Source organism: Pelophylax lessonae (genome assembly GCF_965119305.1).
Source record: "Pelophylax lessonae genome assembly, chromosome: 11".
In the NCBI taxonomy this organism is placed as follows: Eukaryota; Metazoa; Chordata; class Amphibia; order Anura; family Ranidae; genus Pelophylax; species Pelophylax lessonae.
Window position 1 is genome coordinate 129,880,553 of NC_138778.1, and position 21,689 is coordinate 129,902,241.

At 48.9% G+C, this 21,689-nt stretch overlaps 1 protein-coding gene across 1 annotated transcript in view; it reads left to right on the forward strand.

Annotated features, from left to right (window-relative positions):
* Positions 1 to 21,689, forward strand: part of DHX8 (DEAH-box helicase 8) — a 182,970-nt gene that overhangs the window by 74,568 nt on the left and 86,713 nt on the right. Inside the window, exon 17 of the mRNA XM_082271508.1 lies at positions 21,672 to 21,689. This exon is cut by the window's right edge and continues 123 nt beyond it. Within this exon, the coding sequence (XP_082127634.1) occupies positions 21,672 to 21,689 (18 nt within the window). The remainder of the gene's footprint in view (positions 1 to 21,671) is intronic.

Here is a 21,689-nt window from a genome sequence, read left to right on the forward strand (position 1 = left end):
GATGATAATAAAAATAATAAAAATTCATTAAAATTGATCTTAAATTAAACAAAATAAAGATAAAAAATATAAAATTATAATAATAGAAAAACCTGTAATATGTTCCTATAAATAATGGGACAATTGATATTTTAATAATATGATATACATAAATCATTAAAACCTTTATATAAATTAATATATAATCTTGAATTATAAAAACATGTAAATATATGTGTGGAGAGGAAATAAGGTCATCAGAGGAATATAATAATATAATAGTATATATAGTCAATTCTGAATTTCTATACTAAAAATAATAAATAAAATGTTATTAAAAAAAGGTTGAGAGGAGATTATATATATATATAAACATTTTATTCTTAAAGGAATAAAGGATATTTAGGGAGGGTTACCAATTGGATAGGAAACAATTGACATCTAAGTCTACGTTCAGTCCTTTTGGTTTGAGTGTCTCCAACCGATGGATCCACTGGGTCTCGTTTTGTGACACTGCTTTTTTAAGGTTACCACCCCTCCAGTGGGGTTCTATTTTGTCTATGGCACAAAAGGACAAAAGGGTGGGGTCACTATGATGGAACAATTTGAAATGGTGGGAAAGGCTGTGGTTTTTAAACCCTTTCTTTATATTGGAGACATGTTCTCTCAGTCTCACCTTCAGTTCCCTTGTGGTCCTACCCACATATTGTAGTCCACATGGACAAGAGAGAAGGTAAGTTACATGTGTGGATGAACACGTTATAAATTTATTGATTTTATACATTTTACCATTAAAAGATGATTTAAAATTCATATTTTTCCTTTTTCTAAACCTAGAGGTGCGGCAGATCATACACCTGCCGCAACTAAAGAACCCATTCTGATCCCAGAATGTGCCTATTTTTTTAGGTGGATTGACCACATTATGTGCTAGTTGTAACCTGAGGGTTTTAGGCTTGGTATAAATGAACTGTGGTTTTGAGGGAAGTAAAGTTTTAAGAACATTATCTTTTAGTAAAAGGTGCCAGTGCTTTTTTAAAATCTTCTCCACCGGTGGTCTACCTCGAGGGTTTTTTTCTGTTTGAAAATTTTTTTGTTGAGTCTCATCATTAAGGATGAGCATTGTAAACTTCTAGTTGGCACCGGTTGGGCCTTCTAGATTGGGATTTGATTTCCATTTTCCCACCCCTCAGTTGTGATACTGCTCTGGGACGTCCCGAAGGTGGTGTATCACCGAGGACTACGTCTGTCGATGAGCGCTAGAGAAAAATGGATTTTTGTAAAATCTTACCGTAAAATCCTTTTCTCTTAGCTCATCGACAGACGTAGTCCCCGCCCCTCTGTTTTGGAGTTGGGTTGGGTTAAATTCTCTAAGCACTGCTTTTTCACATAACTGATTTGCTGAGGCAGAGAGAGAGAGGATATACCCTCTGGGACTGCCCCTAGGGTGTGGCCAGAGCTTTTTAATTTCCTGTCTAGTCCTGCTCCTGCGGAGGTAACATAACCCGAAGGTGGTGTATCACCGAGGACTACGTCTGTCGATGAGCTAAGAGAAAAGGATTTTACGGTAAGATTTTACAAAAATCCATTTTTTGGACACCAAATGTTCATAAGTCCACAAGTTGAGGCAGCCATCAGCAGAGGGGGAATGACCAAAGGAATTTTCCTAGAATATGAAAAAGAAACCAATACAGAGGCGCCTCCTAAATGCAGACTGTAAATACACTTTAATAGTAGGACATTGGCAAAGAAATTTCATAGGGTTTTTAGGGTGCAAAAAACAGTCAACATTTGTAAAAAATTCCAACATTTTATTAGAAAAATTAAAATTTAAGTCGATACATATCCATGTGTCAATGGTCTCTGCATGTATGGCAAGCAATTATTCCAGATCAATTACGATCTTTCTCAACATGTTTCACTGTAAATACAGCTTCTTCAGGAGTAATGGATATTGCTTTCCTATGCCAATAAGAATAATCAAATAAATTATTCATAATCACATAGCATTCAATAAATTATCTGTATATGAATTCTAGCAAAAAAGGCTGCTTACATGTACCGGGTTATATCTGAAAATATCTCGTCAATAAACAAAGGCAGCAGACACAAGCCCATTTAATAGGCAAAAACTGTTGTCTATAGCAAATCGCAGCGTTTATAATCTCAGAACAGGATTCCATGTAGGAGACATTACCTTCAACTCAGATGTAATCAATGTGTTCAGATAAACATTGGTGTATCATAAGGAGTAACCGGATCCAGGTTTATAATCTGATGGGGAACAGAGTAACAAATTAACTATTATTTGCAGAGAAACTAATACTAATTCTTCCCACAATTATTTCAGTGTGCCTTGACTAGCATAAGTTTTTTTATATATCCAGTGGCTACCTTTATATATAGGCTGATTAAACTCTAGCACTCACTGATAGGTGCAGTTTTGATGATTCCTATTTGTGGTGTTTGAATTGATATCAGCAGCAATATATCGGTCCTTATTCACTGAAAGGATATAAGGAACCATATGAATGCCAATTAAATTATAAGGAATAACACAGGGGAGTATATATTACTATTATTTTGCCTGGAATGCCTCATAGATGTGATCTCCTCCAAGATCTGTGGCAGGGTGCAATCAAACTGCCACACCTAGTATCGGGCGTGATTAACCACTTGCCAACCGCATTATATATATATATATATATATATATATATATATATATATATATATATATATATATATATATATATATATATACGTTGGCAAGCCGGCTCCTACAGGCAAAACCACGTAGGGGTACGTCGGTCGCCTGGGAGGAGCTAGGGGGCGAGCGTGCTCCGATTGCCGCCTGACACCTGCGATCACTCCCCGCTCAGAGAGAAGGACGCTCGGCTGTTGTCAACACAGCCGACCGTCGTCCTCCCTGAAATGATCAGAGCTCATGTGATCCTTCTATATAGGATCACATGTCTCTATGGTCATTTCAGAAGCCACGCGCCCCCCCCCCCCCCACAGTTAGAATCACTCCCCTAGTCTCACATTTAACCCCCTGATCACCTACAGGGTTAGCCCCTTCCCTGCCAGTGTCATTATTACAGTAACAGTGCATATTTTTAGCTCTCATTACTGTAGTAATGTCACTGGTACCCCCCAAAAGTGTCAAAAATGTCAGTCAGGGATCCGATCTGTCCGCCGCAATGTCGCAGTCCGCAAAAAATTGCAGATCGCCACCATTACTAGTAAAAAAAAAAAACAAAAACAATAAAAATTACATAAATCCTTCCCGTAGTTAGTAGACACGATAACTTTTGCGCAACCCAATCAAAATACGCTTTTTGCGGGGTTTTTTGACAAAAATATGTTGCAGAAAACGAATTGGCCTCAAATGGTAAAAAATTTTGATTTTTAAATTTTTCTTTTACAGAATGTGAAAAATATATATATATATATATATATATTTTTTTTTTCAAAATTGTCGCTCTTATTGTTTATTGCGCAAAAAAATAAATGCACAGGCGATCAAATACCACCAAAAGAGAGCTCTATTTGTGGGGAAAAAAGTACGTCAATTTTATTTGGGTACAGCACCTCACGACCGCGCAATTGTCTGTTAAATGAACACAGTGCTGAATCGCAAAATAGGGCCTGGTCATTAAGGGGGCAAATCCTTCCGGTCTTAAAAGTGGTTAACACACCTGTTGGAGATGTGGACGCCGAAAGGTCTCAACCATGCATGTGCAAGGCGAAGCCAACGGTCGACCTGAACGTCAGAAGCCAGCGGCACCATCTTGCAAAATTCTCGATCATTCCCATCCACCACAGCAGACAGAACAGATTGGGAAAGGCGCGGAAGAGACAATGGGGAAACCACCACATATATCCAACCGTCAAGCACAAAACACGGCAGATATGTGGAGTAAGGTTCTCCGGGCGTCCATATGATCATCCATTTATCTCCACATTTAAGAAAACAATTTTAAAGGGGGAAGTAAACTCGTGAAAAAATGTTTTCTTTTTCCCTGCAAAGTAAATGCATAATGTGCTAGTAGGCACTTGCCTGCCACGAAGCACGCATTAGGGCTGCGCATCTTCACTTGCCTCACGATTCAATTCGATTACGATTATTAGGGCAGCGATTCGATTCCGCGATGCATCACGATTACTGCCCCATGCCCAGCCCATAGTGCACTGCAAACATATAGGGGGTCTCCTTAGGGATGTGATATATACATGGCGGTGTATGGGGGTCTCCTCAGGGATATCCAGGATGTGATATATACATGGCGGTGTATGGGGGGTCTCCTCAGGGATATCCAGGATGTGATATATACCTGGCGGTGTATGGGGGTCTCCTCAGGGATGTGATATATACAGTACATGGTGGTGTTACACCACCATGTATATATCACATTCCTGAGGAGACCTCCATACACCGCCATGTATATATCCCATCCTGGATATCCCTGAGGAGACCCCCATACACCGCCATGTATATATCACATCCCTGAGGAGACCCCCATACACTGCCATGTATATATCACATCCCTGAGGAGACCCCCATACACTGGTGTATGGAGGTCTCCTCAGGGATATCAGGGATGTGATATATATTATATACATGGCATTGGATGGGGGTCTCCTCAGGGATATCCGGGTTGGAGAATCTCCGGTGCAGTGACCATAACGGATAGTCCAGCCCCCCCTCTCCCTCAGTGTGCTCCCCCTGTCTGCCCCCTCACCTGGCTCTGCTGCTCCCCATGGCAGTGTCATGTCAACAACATTTGTAAATTTGTAATAGCATTTGAAGACTTAGGTTTGTACCTGATCAGTGATGATGACAGTCACTGCAGATTGCAGACGCCTGAGCCAAGGAGGAGTTGGGGTCCGGGACGCTCACTCGGGGGTCTCCCTTTGCCCACAGAGGCCTTTGTGAGGAGGATGGTGGACACATGGACACTTGCTGGACGACGGTTAGGAGTCTCAGGACAGACACTCGCTTGAGGAGGAGGACTAGCGCGCATGTGGGAGCAGGGAATGTTCGCTCTGACACTCAAGTCTCCCGCAGCAGACTGAGTGTCCGAGAGTAGAGATGAGTCCTCACGTGCCCGATCCCGCCAGGAAGCCGACACTGCACTCCGGTAATCACAGGCAGTGAGACATTTCCCAATCTGTGCAGTTGCTGATCGGGAAGTGTCTTACTGCATGTGAATAAGGAGTGCAGTGTTGGCTTACTGGAGGGATCGGGCATGTGTAAAGGGTAAACAAGAACAGTGCACACTGCACACACACCGTAGTCCATCTCCTTCTCTTCAACAGTCAGGGAGTGACACTCGCTCCTCGTGTCTCCTCTTGCCGGGCGGCTGGGGATGACGTCAGTGGGAGGCGGGAAAAGAGGGCGCGGCTATGAAATTTAAAGAACCATCTCTGTGCGGAGAGGGAGGGGCGGCACTTCATGATGTCATTAGGACATCGGTTAAAGCCGGTCGCAGCATCGATGCAGAATCGCGGATGGTCGAATCGATGCTACGATTAAATTCAGCAGCCCTAGCACGCATTGTCCCTGCTGCAGGGCGCATCCATGTTCATCCGTCTTCTTCCGGGTCTGCGGACTCCGGCTGTATTATTGGTTGGAGCCGCGTGACGTCACTCCTGCGCATGCGCGCGGGAGCCGCCAGTCATGGCACAGGGCTCTGAAGAAACGGCACGGGCGGACGTTTCTTCAGAGCGCATGCGCCGATGACTTTTTCGGCTGCATATACTGTAAATATCTCCTAAACGGTGCAAGTTTAGGAGATATTTACAGCATCTATAGGTAAACCTTACTTTCTCTTACGCCCTCCGACAGTCGTCGCCTCTTCATATTCGTCACTAATGGGGTTATTGACCTTTGCTCCGTAGGAGTAGCTAGGCAACAGAATATATTAATATCAAAGCTTTTAGCATATCCCACCCCCAGGGGGTGGTCCCCTCAGTCCATACCTCCCTGCTTCCTGCATTTCCAACTCAGTTTCTAATGCCTAGCTCAGGAGTAGGTTGGGCTGTTCCTGTGCTGGGGCTCTTAGTCTCAGCTTCTTTTCTCTTTTTGATTTTATTTGAAGTGTTTTCTCTTTCTTTTACTTAGCTGTTTATTTTCAGCGTTAGTTTCTTCTGATGAAGATGTTCGTGCGGAGCTGGGTCTCAGTCTGGCCACCCTGGATCCCAGGGCTCAGGGCCAGGGGCTTCCCAGCCTGCCATCGAGCGTTCAGCTTAGGATTTGCCATGGCACATTGAACGACCCTGTTCTGCTGCAGGGATGCTATCGGTGAGGTGGCTACCTCACTGGACGCCATTGCGGTTTCGCACCGCAGTTCCGCTGCGTCATGTTTGCGACACTCCCTGTCCTCAGTGCAACGGTTTGGTCACTGGAGCAGGCTCCCCACGCCATCCGAACTGGTAAGTGTAACTCTATGTGGGGACCTGTCTATTTGGGTGTCAGTCTGGGACTGTGTGACCCTGCATGTCTGTGTGGCTGCTGTGCTCCCTGTCAGTTCCTGTGTGGACTTGCTGCCTGTGTGTGGGCTGTGAAGGGGGGGCTCTCCCGCTCTGCTGGGTGTCATAGTGAAGCAGTCAGATTTTAGGCATGCTGTGCGGTGATAATTTTTTTGAGGCAAAATCATGGTGGTAGGTCCTGTGAGGTACTGTACGGCGTTTTTGGCGCCAAACGCCGCCATTTTGGGCGGCGATCGATCAGGCCACATGTCGGCGCCATGTTCTATTTGCCCAAGAATTCCTCAGCCGAGCGGCCATGTTTGTGTAGCCTTGCATAGGCTTCATAGGGGCGGTCAGTCTTGCATCACTTCCTTGGTGCAGCAGCCTGTGTGTTCTCTCCAGGTTTTTATATTTCCTTTTTTCCTGTATTCCTTGCCCAGTTTCTTGTCCCTGTGGGGGTCGGTGTATTCAGTGGGTGCGGTGGGCTACGCTCTCCGCGATCTTAAAGGGGCAGTACCCCTTTATTACTTATTTTGCTGGGGCATGGATTCTCAGGATTGCAAGTTTCCTCCCACCTTGGTGGGGGGCCAAGGGGCTGCTGCTTCCTCCGAGGGGGCTGATCTGGCCACTATTGTGGCAAACTTAGCTGCTCAAGTGCAGATGCTGGTGGCTGATCGATCCACAAAACGGCCCAGGGTGTCCTATTTCCTCTGATTCAGAGGGCGATGGGGCTGCTATGGCTGGAGTGCCCTTCTCAGGGTCTCACTCATCCCTAGACCTTGTGGGGTCTGACGGGGAGGCTGAGGTGGAAGGGGTTGATAATTCTCCCCCTGGCTCGTCCGAAGAGCTTGCACTCATGGATGAGTTGGTTGCTTCTATCAAACAAACGCTGCATTTGCAGGATGAACCATGTCCTCCTGCTTTGATGTCCTCTTATGGGACGCAAAGGAAACGCAAAACATCGCAGGTTTTTCCTTGCTCTATGGAATTTCAGCACGCGGTTGATGAGAAATGGCCCAATTTAAAGAAGCCTTTTGCTGTGCCGAGTAGGTTCAAGCTGCGTTATCCCTTTACACCAGCTACTGATGAGCGTTGGTGTGTGCCGCCTCAGGTGGATCACGCGGTGGCGATTTTGAATAAATCGACTGCGATCCCGGCTGAGGATAGTGTGGCGGTCTTGAACCGCCGCCTGATATGGCTGAAATGTTGGTCTGTTGACCAATCTTCCCGCAAGACTTTAGCTAATTTGCCCTACGCGGGATCTCGCCTTTTTGGCGAATCTTTGGTTACCCTGATAAAGGGTATTTCTGGGGGTAAGAGCACTCTCTTGCCCCAATCTCAAGAATAAGTTTGTTCGTGGTAAGAAGAATGCCTCGTTTAGGCCCTCTCAGAAGTCCTTTCGTGCCTTTCGGTCGCACTATAAGGGTAAGCCCTTCAAGGGCCAAGGCTCCCAGAAGAAGCCGTGGACGGGTAAGCAGAAGTCCGGCCAGCCCGGATCTGCTGCCCATAACAATGCGGCCTGAAGGGGCGCCCTCACCCGTTTCTGGGGTGGGGGGACGTTAGCTCGGTTTTCTTCGACCCTGGCTGGACCGCGTTCGGGACAGGTGGGTTCAGGAAATCGTTCGATCTGGATACAAGATCGAGTTTCTCTCTCGGCCGGCGGGCAGATTTTTGCCCTCAAACCTTCAGCTGACTCCGGAGCGCTTGCAGGATCTGCACCTGGCGGTGCGGGACCTGCGGGCCCAGTGAGTGGTGGTTCCGGTGCCTCATCGGGACAGATTTCGGGGGTTCTATTCCAATCTGTTCACTGTGCCCAGAAAGGAGGGCAAGGTTCGTCCGATTCTGGACTTGAAAGCTCTGAACCGCTTTGTGCGGGTTCGCAAGTTCCGCATGGAATCCCTGCGATCAGTGGTGGCTGCCCTGGTTCCGGGGGAATTCATGGCCTCCATCGACTTGAAGGATGCATACCTTCACATCCCCATTTTCAAGGGTCACCAGAGGTACCTTCGATTTGCCATTGCGGAGGATCATTATCAATTCGTGGCGTTGCCCTTTGGTCTCGCTTCGGCTCCGCGGGTTTTCACCAAGGTGCTTGCGCCGGTTCTGGCCTTATTGAGGGCCCAGGGCATTTCTGTCCTGGGGTATCTGGACGATATCCTGATTCGGTCCGCGACCAGTCAGGGCCTGGTGAACGACCTGTCCATCATGATGCAGACTCTGCAGGAATTCGGCTGGACGATAAATTTTCCAAAGTCAACGTTGTGTCCGTCGGTTCGTCTTCCCTACCTGGGGATGATTCTGGACTCTGTTCAAGCGAAGGTCTTCCTGCCGGAAGACAAGCTTCGGACACTTCAGTGCGAAGTCAGGTCCCTCAGGGACAATCAGTGCTCATCCCTCCGGACGTGTATGAGGTGTCTGGGATTGATGGTTTCGGCCTTCGAGGCGATTCCCTTCGCCCAGTTTCACACACGGGAGCTTCAGGCAGAGGTCCTGGCACAGTGGGACGGGCGTCTGCAATCTCTGGATCTGCGGCTGTCATTGAGCCATCTCACCCGAAGGGGTCTTTTGTGATGGCTCCAGTCCCCGGCGGTGTCGGGGGGCAAGTCCTTTCGTCCTTTGTCGTGGACGGTAATCACCACGGATGCCAGCCTGTCGGGCTGGGGTGGTGTTCTGGGCGTTCTGTCCGCCCAGGGAACTTGGTCGGAGGAGGAATCCTCCCTTCCGATCAACATTCTGGAATTGCGAGCGATAGCTCTCTGTCTTCTGCGTTGGACGGGCAGGCTTCAGGGCCGTCCAGTTCGGGTACAGATGGACAATGCCACAGCGGTGGCCTACATCAACCACCAAGGGGGCACCAGGAGTGCCCGGGCGGCTCGGGAAGTAGCTGACATTCTGTCTTGGGCCGAGACGTGCGTCCCGGCGATATCTGCAGTTCACATTCCGGGGGTGGAGAACTGGCAGGCGGATTATCTGAGCTGCCAGACCCTGGACCAGGGAGAATGGTCCCTTCACCCGGATGTCTTCCAGATGTTGTGCGCGAAGTGGAGGTCCCCAGATGTGGACCTGTTCGCGTCTCGTCTAAACAACAAGGTGGAAAGGTTCGTGGCAAGGACGCGCAAACCTCGGGCAGACGCCTCAGACGCGTTAGTGGCGCCCTGGCATCAGTATCACCTGATGTATGCCTTTCCACCGATTCAGCTGCTGTCCAGGCTCCTTCGCAGGTTGGCCTCGGAACCGCACACGGTGATTCTGGTGGCACCGGACTGGCCTCGCCGGTCTTGGTACGCAGACCTCGTGAATCTGGCGGTCGACGCTCCGTGGCGTCTGCCACTTCAAGAAGATCTCCTGTCTCAAGGACCGATCTTCCATCCTGCTTTACAGTCGCTGGCTTTAACGGCCTGGCTGTTGAAAGCCAGGTCCTGAAGGATAGGCGTCTTTCCCCTGGGGTCATTCCCACTTTGATCAAGGCTAGGAAGGCCTCTTCGGGGAAGATTTACTACCGTACTTGGAAGGCTTACTTTGCCCGGTGTGAGTCCAGGGGGTATTCCCCTCGCTCGTACTCGGTGTCGAGAGTGTTGGCTTTCCTTCAAACGGGCGTGGACCAACGTTTGGCGTTGGCCAAGATTAAGGGTCAGATTTCTGCGCTGGCCGTTCTCTTTCAACGCCCTGTGGCGTCTAACTCTTTGGTTAGCACCTTTGTTCAAGGGGTGCGACATTTGGTCCCTCCTAGGAGGGAGCCTTCGCCTCCATGGGTTTTGAACCTTGTTCTGTTCGTGTTGCAACATGCTCCTTTTGAAAACATCAGGGAGATCTCGTTGCCTCTGTTGTCCAAGAAGGTTGCCTTCTTGGTGGCGATCACTTCGGCTCGCAGGGTGTCGGAGCTGGCGGCCTTGTCCTGCAAATCTCTGTATTTGGTGATTCACTTGGATAAGGTGGTCTTGCGCGCTAACCCGTCTTTTCTTCCGAAGAGGATCTCGGAATTTCACCTCAATGAGGATATTGTTCTGCCTTCGCTTTGCGCGAAGCCTAAGCATCCGAAGGAGGTGGCCTTGCATTCCTTGGATGTTAGGGCGATCAGGGTTTATCTGTCATCGACGAAATCCTTTCGCAAGTCGGATTCTCGCTTTGTCCTTCCTGAGGGACCTCGGAAGGGCATGGCGGCGTCGGCTGCTACCATCGCCAAATGGATCAGACAGACCATTGTGCAAGCCTATGCTTTGAAGGGGAAGGTTCCTCCTTTTCCTGTGAAGGCGCACTCTACCAGGTCTCTGAGTACGTCTTGGGCCTATCGTCATCAGGCTTCTGTGGCCCAGGTGTGTAAGGCGGCGACTTGGTCGTCCGTTCACACTTTCTCAAAATTTTACAAAATGGAAGTTCAGGCATCGGCAGATGCTTCCTTTGGCCGTAAAGTTCTTAGTGCGGCAGTGCCTTAGGGTCCCTTGTTTGGGCCCTTGGCTGTTGGGGTGTTTTTACCCCTAGGTTTTTTGTTTTTTCCTGGGTTGTTGCTCCTGTTGAGCACGTTTTCCTGTTGCCCAGTTGGTTCTCTTACTTTGGTAAGGTTCCTTTCTCTGATGTGGGTACTGCATTGTTCCCGAGTTCTGTATATTATAAAGTGTCCATGTCATAAAATGTATGTAGGGAAGACGAAAAGGCAACTACGTATCAGAATAGGGGAGCACCTCAAAAGTGTACGCCTCAAGGAGGAGACTCCTATTGGCCTACACTTCGCTGAAAAGCATAGGAGTGACCCAACAGGCCTCAAAGTAATGGGCTTCTGGGCTTTAAAAATATCACCCAGAAGAGGCGACTTTGATAAAGTTCTTCTTAAAGAAGAAAAAGCCTGGATTTTCCGCTTAAAGACTTTGACACCCCTGGGACTGAATACTGATATACTGATATGAGTCTCAGTATATTTCTGGAACCATAGATATGCGTAATCATACACAGCCCCCAGGACTAAGGGTGGGTTATCAAGGGCTAAATAAGGCAGATGATGAGGGAAAAACAGAGAGAAAAAGATCAGGCTATATATGAAAATGTAATGGAGAGTAATTTTAAAATCTACTACCCTGAATGTGACCACGCCTATATTGCCATTGTCCCACCAGTACGTTTTGATAGTCCATAGGGGAACCCCCCTTAAAAAACAGCTACTTGGCCCGGGTTGATATACTCATTGGTTAAGTTCAGTATACACCTTTGTCCTTGGTGGAGTTTACCCCGACTTGGGACAACTCTACCATCACCTTTTTGTACTTGCCTTATTGTGTGATCCCTCTATCTACCTATGATTTCTGTCACAATGTAACTAATGGTAATGTTAAAAATTAAGAAATTTAATGAGATAGAGTTGATATCGTCCAGTGTTTTAAACTTGTTATGATAAGTCCCATGTAGATTGACCAGAACTTGGCCTTGTATCTCTAGCTGGGATCTTGAAGCCCAAGTGATCATCGATAATAGTCCTGGAGCCACGCCATAATCTAGTTGTGGATAGAAGTTTGAAGAGCATTACCTGTTTTTTACCACTAGATGGAGATTTTCCATCCGGTTTCTAATTGAGGTGGAAGGTGGTGATAGAGGAGTCCTTGCAGTGCCTCCACCTGCTGGCATTAGCCAATCACGCTAACTCCCTATTTATCCTCCCCTCAAACCTTCCAATGACGTCCTGACGAAGCGTGCGTCACGCACGCGAAACGCGTTGACGTCACACGCCGGCCCCGCACAACCCGGAAGAGCCACCAATGCGCTCCAACTCCTACTCACGGCGCGGAAGTTCAGTCTCAAACCTGGAACACGCCGTCCCCACGAGGTTGGCTGGAGCCGCAGCTAGATGCCGGGCCCTTACCAAGACGCTACCCAGAAAAAACGAGCAGAAGGCTACCTGATTTAAATGCCTTAAATGAACGGTGAGCATAAAATCATACATTGATAGGGGGATAGAGAAAAGGCCATGACCACCAAGCTGTCTATGGACACTCAGGTGATACCTGCTAATTAACGGAAGGCCAGTATTTGGCCCATGGTTAAATTCATTTCCATGAGATACAGCCTAGTAATGGTGTGAGCCCGCGCAGAAAATCCTTTGTACTGCGTCTCTCCCCTGCTCCCGCACCTTGCAATTTCTGAAAATATAAGGGACTTTCTGCTCCAGAGGAACGTCTGTTGGCTCGACAATGTTGCCCCATTTACAAGAGGAACTGTATAACACCTCCTAAATAACAAATTTGCCCCCGATCAAAACGGGATTGGCTCTATGTACTTCAATTCAGTTTACTTGGTCTGCAGATATTCCTTTAGACACCGCCTCCCCCATGGGAAAATTCTAAATTTATCAGCATCCGCAATTTTGATGTGAGAGTTTAGTCTGCTATTAAGCACACTGCTGAAATTTAATAGTGAATTGTATAGTCTATGACTGAACCTCTTGACTATATAATGATAGCCGTATAGTGCTGAGTTGCTAAAATGGTAATATGTAAGAAGGTCATGATCCCTTGTTATCTAGTGGTACATTTTCAGTTTATTATTACATCTTGATCAAGTTTATATTGTGGCATGATTAACCTATGGATCCCTGAGCTCACCGCATCAACAAACTCCGTAAGGAGTGCATGCGGCTTGCCAAGGTTCCCATTGGTTTGATCTTCCGGAGTATGTGTGAGGCCGGCCTTGTGTGAGTGTGTCGTTGTTTTTATGTGTCATATATGTCTTCTGTTGCTATCTTTGAGCCTGTTGACATTTGTAATGTACTCCCCATAATGGGGCTATTTTAGATCATGTCTCAATTTTGATCCTTAATAAAGTTTTTCACTTTTTCACTGAGTTGGTTTGAGCATCCCTTTCTTGCAGCCGTTCCAAGGGGTTGTCTATGGCCCCTTAAATTGTATTTTGTACTATTGCATTTGGCTGTGGTGGCTCCCCTCCTATTTTTTGAGACCAATTAGATTTCTAAAAGGTCTCTTGACGGTTATGTGTCCAGGCTACACAGGACACAGTAGTCTCACATTTTGGGTGCCCCATTGTTTCACTGCATTGCTTTAGGCGCGGCTGCTTTTTTTCCCTCCCCTCATGTCTACACTGCTATGGGACGTCCCCATTAGTGACGAATATGAAGAGGCGGCGACTGTCGGAGGACGTAAGAGAAAACGGAATTTTGTAAAATCTTACCTGTAAAATTCCTTTCTCTGAGTCCTCTGACAGTCGCCGCCCCCGCCCCTCTTTTGGGATTTATGTACTCTACTGCTATGCTACTGAAACTGAGTTGGAAATGCAGGAAGCAGGGAGGTATGGACTGAGGGGACCACCCCCTGGGGGTGGGATATGCTAAAAGCTTTGATATTAATATATTCTGTTGCCTAGCTACTCCTACGGAGAAAAGGTCAATAACCCCATTAGTGACGAATATGAAGAGGCGGCGACTGTCGGAGGACTCAGAGAAAGGAATTTTACAGGTAAGATTTTACAAAAATTCAGTTTTTTCATGTAGCTTGCAATTTGCATGTAGAGGTGCCTCTGTATTTGTTTCTTATCCGTTTGAAGAGTCCCTGCTAAAGAAACTGACAGTACCACCTGTGGTGGACTCTCAGGCTTCCAGGTTGAATAAAGCGACCCTCCTTCCTGTGGAGGACTCTTCGTTCTTTAAGGACCCCTTTAACAAGAGGGCTGAATATCTGGTATGATACCTTTTTCACCATGGCTGGTTTCATTCTGCGGCCAGTGTTTTCCATAACCTCGGTTTCACAGACATTAACGAAATGAGCATAACCTTCTGTTCCAGGATTTGAAAGGTGGACAACCTCCCCCTGACCTGGCATACCAGTTAGTCCAGGGGTGACTCTGCGCTGCATGATATAACTTCTAGGAGGATTTATCATGGAGTCTGGAGGGCATACATTACTTGGTTTGAGTCTCGTGGGGATTCCCCCCCCCCCCCCTCCCCATTCCTTTTTGTTGTCTCGTGTCTTGGAGTTTCTCCAAAAGGTTTAGAAAAGCATTTGGCCTTGGGTAACATCAAAGGCCAGATATCTTTCATTGGCCACAAATTCCTTGGTTCAAACCTTTGTTCAGGGGGTCTGCCACCTGGCTCCCCCTGTGAGGTCTCAGTTGCCTCCGTGGGACCTCAATTGTGTGCTGTCGGTTGTTGAGTAACCACCCTTTGAAAATATTTGTGAGATTCCTCTGCTCACTTTGACACAGAAGGTAGCTTTCTTGGTGGCTTATTACTTCTGCACGCAGGGTGATGGAGCTGGCTGCATTGTCCTGTTGTCACCTTACCTGGTTGTTCAGAGACCAGATGGTGCTTCGTACCTGTCAGTTGTTCCTTCTTAAAGTCGTCTTTGGTTTCCATTTAAATGAAGACATTGTGTTGCCCTCTGTGTCCTTAGCACCCTAAAGAGATTGCCTTACGTTCTTTGGATGTGATTTGTGCAATCACGGTGTACCTGTTGGCAATTGAGTCGTTCCAGATATCGGACTCTCGGTTTGTCCTTACGGATGGACCCCGTAAGGGGATGGCTGCGTCTGTTGCGACCATTTCCAGGTGGATCAAACAAATGGTGGTACAGGCCTATTCCATTAAGGGTCTGGATCCTCCTTTCCATGTTAACGCGCATTTAACAAGGGCGCTTAGTTCCTCTTGGGCCTTCCATCATCAGGCGTCAGTGATGCAGGTATGCGAGGCGACCACGTGGTCATCTGTGCACACTTTCACAAAATTAGGTGGATGTGTTGGCATCTTCAGATGCTTCTTTTGGCCACAAGGTTTTACAGGCTGCTGTGTTGGAGAGGTTTAGTCCTCTTTGAGGGTGTATTTGTAATTTTTGTCAGGTGAGCTCCGCTTGTTCCTGGTTGGCTATGTTTAGCCTTTGGGAAGTGTGTTTTTTTTTTTTTTTCTTGCTATTCCCACCCCTCATATTGACACTGCTTTGGGATGTCCCATCGGTCAAGAAGATATAAAGCTGTGTCCATCAATGAACGAAAGAGAAAATTGGATTTTTGACTTACCGTAAAATCCTTTTCTCTGATGTTCTTTGACGGACACAGCACCCGCCACTCTAATGAGTTGGGTTTTATGTTCTTCTGACGCTGCTTGTTACAAAAGTGAAGTCCTATAGCAGGAAGTGGTAGTATACCCCCTGGAACTGCCCTATAGGCATGGTCAATTTTTTTTTTTTTCCGCCTAGTGTCCTACTCCTATGGAGAGCAGCATGAATCCATCGGTCAAGAAGATATGGAGCTGTGTCCGTCAACAAACCTCAGAGAAAAGGATTTTACAATAAGACAAAAATCCAGTTTCTCTTACGTCCTCCGACAGTCGCCGCCTCTTCATATTCGTCACAATGGGGTATTCGACTTTGCTCCGAAGGAGTAGCTAGGCAACAGAATATGTTAACAATAAAGCTTTTAACATATCCCACCCACAGGGGGTGGTCCCCTCCGTCAATACCCTCCTACTTCCTGCAACCATATCTCAGTTTCAATGTCTAGCTTGTCAGGAGTAGCTGGATCTCTCTATGCTGGGGCTTTTTGCCTCAGCCTTTCTCTTCTTTTTTGATTTTTTTGTTTGAGTTTTTTCTCTCTCTTTACTTAGCTGTTCTTTTTGTCAGCTTTAGTTCTTCTGATGAAGATGATTCGTGCGGGCTGGGTCTCGGGCTGATCCCCCTGGTCGCAGGTTGTGGGTCAGTGGCTTCCTAGCCTGCCATCGAGCGTTCAGCCAGGTAACGCTCCTGGCACAATGAACGACCCATCCCTGTTCGGTTCAGGGATGATTGGTGAGGTGGCTACCTCACTGGACGCTGTGCGGTTTCTTAACCCCGATTTTGCGCGTCCTGGATGCGACTCTCCCTGCCTCATGTGCAGCGGCTTGTTCGCCTGTGCGGGTTCCCCACGCCATTAAGAGGTAAGTGTATCTATGTGGGGACCTGTCTGTCGGGGGGGGGGGTGTCAGTCTGGGACTGTGTAACCTGCCTCTGTTCACACTGTTTGTCTCCCTATCGCTCTGGCTGCATGCTGTGGGCTGCAGGGGGGGGGGGCTGTGTGACACTGTCTGTGTCAGCCTGTGTACAGTGTGAAGGGCTGTGTGCTGTGGGGCATGTTTTTGTCATGTTTGGGGCACGATACAGCGATCGCTGCGGCGATCCGCCATGTTTTTTTTACATGGGTGGTGTTATATGCATCACAGTAGTGGGGGAGCGGCGGTTTCGGCGCCAAACGGCGCCATTTTGCCTGCGCTCGCTCAAGCCGCATGTTTTCACTGGGGGCGGCCATTTTCTTGTAGCCTTCCATAGGCTTTAATAGAGCGCCCTGATTGCATCACTTCCTCTTTCCTGGGTGCACCGATCGAGGCGGCGGCGGCAGCAGCAGCAGGGGTCTCCTCAGGTTTTATCCTTCTGTTCCTTCCTATATCCATTGCCTGTGTTCAGTTTTATCCCTGTGGGGGTCTCATTGTGCTTGTGTGTGTGTGCGGTGGGCTGCGCTCGCCGCGCTTATTAAAGGGGCAGTTTACCCTTTATTCTCCGGCATATTTTTTTGGGGCAAATGGATTCTCAGGAGGGCAAATTTCCTGCCACCTTGGTGGGAAGCCAGGGGACTGCTGTTTCCCCCCCAGGGGGGGATTTAGCCGAAGTGGTGGCTAACCTTGCTGCTCAGGTGCAGATGCTGGTGGCTGCTCAATCCACTAAAAGACCCAGAGTTTCTATTTCCTCTGATTCTGAGGGTGAAGGTGATGGGGCTGCTATGGCTGGGGTCTCCTTATCAGGGGTCCCGTTCCTCCCTGGATCTCGTGGGGTCCGAGGTGGAGGCTGAGGTTGAAGGGGTTGATAATTCTCCCCCTGGCTCGCCTGAAGAGCTTGCAATCATGGATGAATTGGTTGCTTCTATAAAACAAACGCTGCGTTTGCAGGATGAGCTGTGTCCTCCCGCTGCCTTGGCGGCTTATGGGACGCAGAAAAGACGCAAGACATCGCAGGTCTTTCCCTGCACTGATGATTTTCAGCGCGCTGTTAAGGAACAATGGCGCAATTTACGCAAACCTTTTGCTGTGCCAAGTAGGTTCAGGCTGCGTTATCCTTTCATGCCTGCCACTGATGAACGGTGGTGTGTGCCACCCCCGGTGGATCACGCCATTGCGGTTTTGAACAAATCCACTGCGATTCCTGCAGAGGATACCCCGGTGTTCCGAGATGCCACGGATAGGAGAATGGAGTCTCTTGCCCGTCATACTTATTCGGTTACGGGTTCGATGCTTAAAGCTCTGTTTGCCTCTCTTATGGCAGCCCAGGCTGTCGCAAGTTGGACGCAGGTGCTTAGGCGCGTCCTAGTGGCTGATTCGGCCTCGCCGGCGACATTGGATATGGTGGATCAAATCCATCAGGGTGTCATGTACCTGTGTGATGCGGGAAGTGTTGGTCGGTGGACCAATCTTCGCGCAAGACCTTAGCCAATCTGCCTTATGATGGATCTCGCCTTTTTGGGGAGTCCTTGGATACGTTGATTAAGGGGATCACGGGCGGTAAGAGCACGCTCTTGCCCCATTTCCCCAAGGCTAAGGGAGCTCCTGGTAAAAAGCATACTAATTTTCGGCCTCCTCAGGGGTCCTTTCGTGCCTTTCGGTCGCACTACAAGGGCAAACCATTCAAGGGTCAAGGCTCCCAAAAGAAGCCATGGTCTGGTAAACAGAAGTCCGGTCGGTCCGAACCCTCTACCCATAACAGTGCAGCCTGAAGGGGCGCCCTCACCCAGTTCTGGGGTGGGGGGACGCTTGCTCTTTTTTCTTCAACCCTGGCTGGCCCGCGTGCGGGACCGGTGGGTTCAGGAAATCGTTCGATCTGGCTACAAGATCGAGTTTCTCTCTCGGCCGGAGAGCAGATTCTTTCCCTCAAATCTTCAGCTGTCTCCGGAGCGTTTACGGGACCTGCACCTAGCGGTGCGGGACCTAAGGGCTCAGGGAGTGGTGGTTCCGGTGCCTCATCGGACAGATTTCGGGGTTTTATTCCAATCTGTTCACTGTGCCCAGAAAGGAGGGCAAGGTTCGTCCAATTCTGGACTTAAAGGCTTTGAACCGCTTTGTGCGGGTTCGCAAGTTCCGCATGGAATCCCTGCGGTCGGTGGTGGCTGCCCTGGTTCCGGGGGAATTCATGGCCTCCATCGATCTGAAGGATGCGTACCTTCACATCCCGATTTTCGAGGGTCACCAGAGGTTCCTTCGCTTCGCCATTGCGGAGGATCATTACCAATTCGTGGCGTTGCCTTTTGGTCTCGCCTCGGCTCCTCGGGTTTTCACCAAGGTGCTTGCTCCCGTTCTGGCTTTGTTGAGAGCTCAGGGCATCTCTGTCCTGGGGTATCTGGACGACATTCTGGTTCGGTCTGCGTCCAGCCAGGGTCTGGAAAAGGACCTGTCCGTCACGATGCAAACTCTACAGGAGTTTGGTTGGACGATAAATTTTCCAAAGTCGACGCTGAGTCCGTCGGTTCGTCTTCCCTACCTGGGAATGATCCTGGACTCGACCCAGGCGAAGGTCTTCCTGCCGGAAGACAAGCTCAGGACTCTTCAGGAGGTAGTCAGGTCCCTCAGGGACAGTCCGTGCTCGTCCCTCTGGACGTGCATGAGATGTCTGGGATTGATGGTCTCGGCTTTCGAGGCGATTCCCTTCGCCCAGTTTCACACGCGGGGTCTCCAGGCGGAGATCCTGTCCAAGTGGGACGGGCGACCCCAATCTCTGGATCTTCTAATTTCGTTGAGCTTTCGCACCAGAAGGGATCTTCTGTGGTGGCTCCAGTCCCCGATGATATCGGGGGGCAAGTCCTTTCGTCCTATCTCATGGACAGTGATCACCACGGATGCCAGCCTGTCGGGCTGGGGTGGTGTTCTGGGCGTTCTGTCCGCCCAGGGAACTTGGTCGGAGGGGGAAGTCCTCCCTTCCGATCAGCATTCTGGAATTGCGTGCGATAAATCTCTGCCTTCGTCGCTGGACGGACCGACTGCAGGGCAGTCCGGTTCGGGTGCAGACGGACAATGCCACGGCGGTGGCTTACATCAACCACCAAGGGGGACCAAGGAGTGCCCGAGTGGCTCGGGAAGTGGCCGACATTCTGTCTTGGGCCGAGACTCATGTCCCGGCGATAACGGCAGTTCACATTCCGGGGGTGGAGAACTGGCAGGCGGACTATCTGAGTCGCCAGACCCTGGATCAGGGGGAATGGTCTCTCCACCCGGCTGTCTTCCAGATGTTGTGCGCGAAGTGGGGTCTTCCAGATGTGGACCTGTTCGCGTCTCGTCTGAACAACAAGGTGAGAAGGTTCGTGGCAAGGACGCGCGACCCTCGGGCAGACGCATCAGACACGTTGGTAGCCCCGTGGCATCAGTACAGACTGATGTATGCGTTTCCACCGATTCAATTGCTGTCGCAGACCTCGTGAATCTGGCGGTCGACGCCCCATGGCGTCTACCTCTTCGAGACGATCTCCTGTCTCAGGGCCCGATATTCCATCCTGCTTTACAGTCGCTGGCTTTGACGGCCTGGCTGTTGAGACCGAGGTCCTGAAGGAGAGGGGTCTCTCCCCTGAGGTCATTCACACTTTGATCAATGCAAGGAAACCTTCCTCAGGGAAGGTCTATTACCGTACTTGGAAGGCCTATTTTGCCTGGTGTGAGTCCAGGGGGTTTTCACCTTGCACGTACTCGGTTTCTCGAGTGTTGTCCTTCCTTCAAACGGGTGTCGACCAGCGTTTGGCGCTGGCTGCTGTCAAGGGTCAGGTGTCTGCGCTGGCCGTTCTTTTTCAACGTCCTGTGGCTTCTAACTCCTTAGTTGCCACTTTTGTTCAAGGAGTGCGGCATCTGGTCCCTCCTAGGAGGGAACCTCTGCCTCCTTGGGACTTGAATCTCGTTCTATCTGTGTTGCAACGTGCTCCTTTTGAACAGATCAGGGAGATCTCGTTGTCTATGTTGTCCAAAAAGGTCGCCTTTTTGGTAGCGATCACTTCGGCTCGCAGAGTGTCGGAGCTGGCGGCTTTGTCCTGCAAGTCTCCGTATCTGGTCATTCACTTGGATAAGGTGGTCTTGCGACCTAATACTTCTTTTCTTCCGAAGCGAGTTTCGGAATTCCATCTCAATGAGGATATTGTCTTACCTTCGCTGTGCGCGAAGCCTAAACATCCGAAGGAGGTGAGGTTGCACTCTTTGGATGTTGTTCGGGCGATAAGGGTTTACCTTAAATCGACTGAGTCTTTTCGCAAGACGGATTCTTTTTGTCCTTCCAGAGGGTCCTCGGAAGGGTATGGCGGCGTCGGCTTCTACCATCGCCAAATGGATCAGACAGACCATTGAACAGGCATATGCTTTGCAGGGAAAAGTTCCTCCTGTGCCTGTGAAGGCGCACTCTACTAGATGTCTGAGTACGTCTTGGGCCTGTCGTCATGGGGCTTCTGTGGCCCAGGTGTGTAAGGCGGCGACCTGGTCGACCGTACACACTTTCACAAAATTCTACAGAGTAGATGTTCAGGCATCGGCAGATGCTTCCTTTGGCCGCAAGGTTCTTAGTGCGGCAGTTCCTTTAGGGTCCTTTTGTTTTGGACCCCTGGCTGTTTGGGATACGTTTTTATCCCTGGGTTATTTGTTTTTCCTGGGTTGTTGCTCCTGTTGAGCAAGTTTTTTTTCATGTTGCCCAGCTGGTGTCCTTCCTTTGGTAAGGTTCCTTTCTTTGATGTGGAGACTGCGTTGCCTTGCGGCGCGGCTGCGTTTCCCTCCCCTCATGTTTGCACTGCTTTGGGACGTCCCCATTGTGACGAATATGAAGAGGCGGAGACTGTCGGAGGACGTAAGAGAAAACGGAATTTTTGTAAAATCTTACCTGTAAAATTCCTTTCTCTGAGTCCTCCGACAGTCGCCGCCCCCGCCCCTCTTTTGAGGTTTGGTTGTATACTCTACTGCTATTCCACTGAAACTGAGATATGGTTGCAGGAAGTAGGAGGGTATTGACTGAGGGGACCACCCCCTGTGGGTGGGATATGTTAAAAGCTTTATTGTTAACATATTCTGTTGCCTAGCTACTCCTTCGGAGCAAAGTCTAATACCCCATTGTGACGAATATGAAGAGGCGGCGACTGTCGGAGGACTCAGAGAAAGGAATTTTACAGGTAAGATTTTACAAAAATTCCGTTTTTCTTTGTTCCAGAACACTGAAAGCTATATATCATCATTTTTATTATTTTGTTTTCATAGGTTGTCATTGCAACCAAT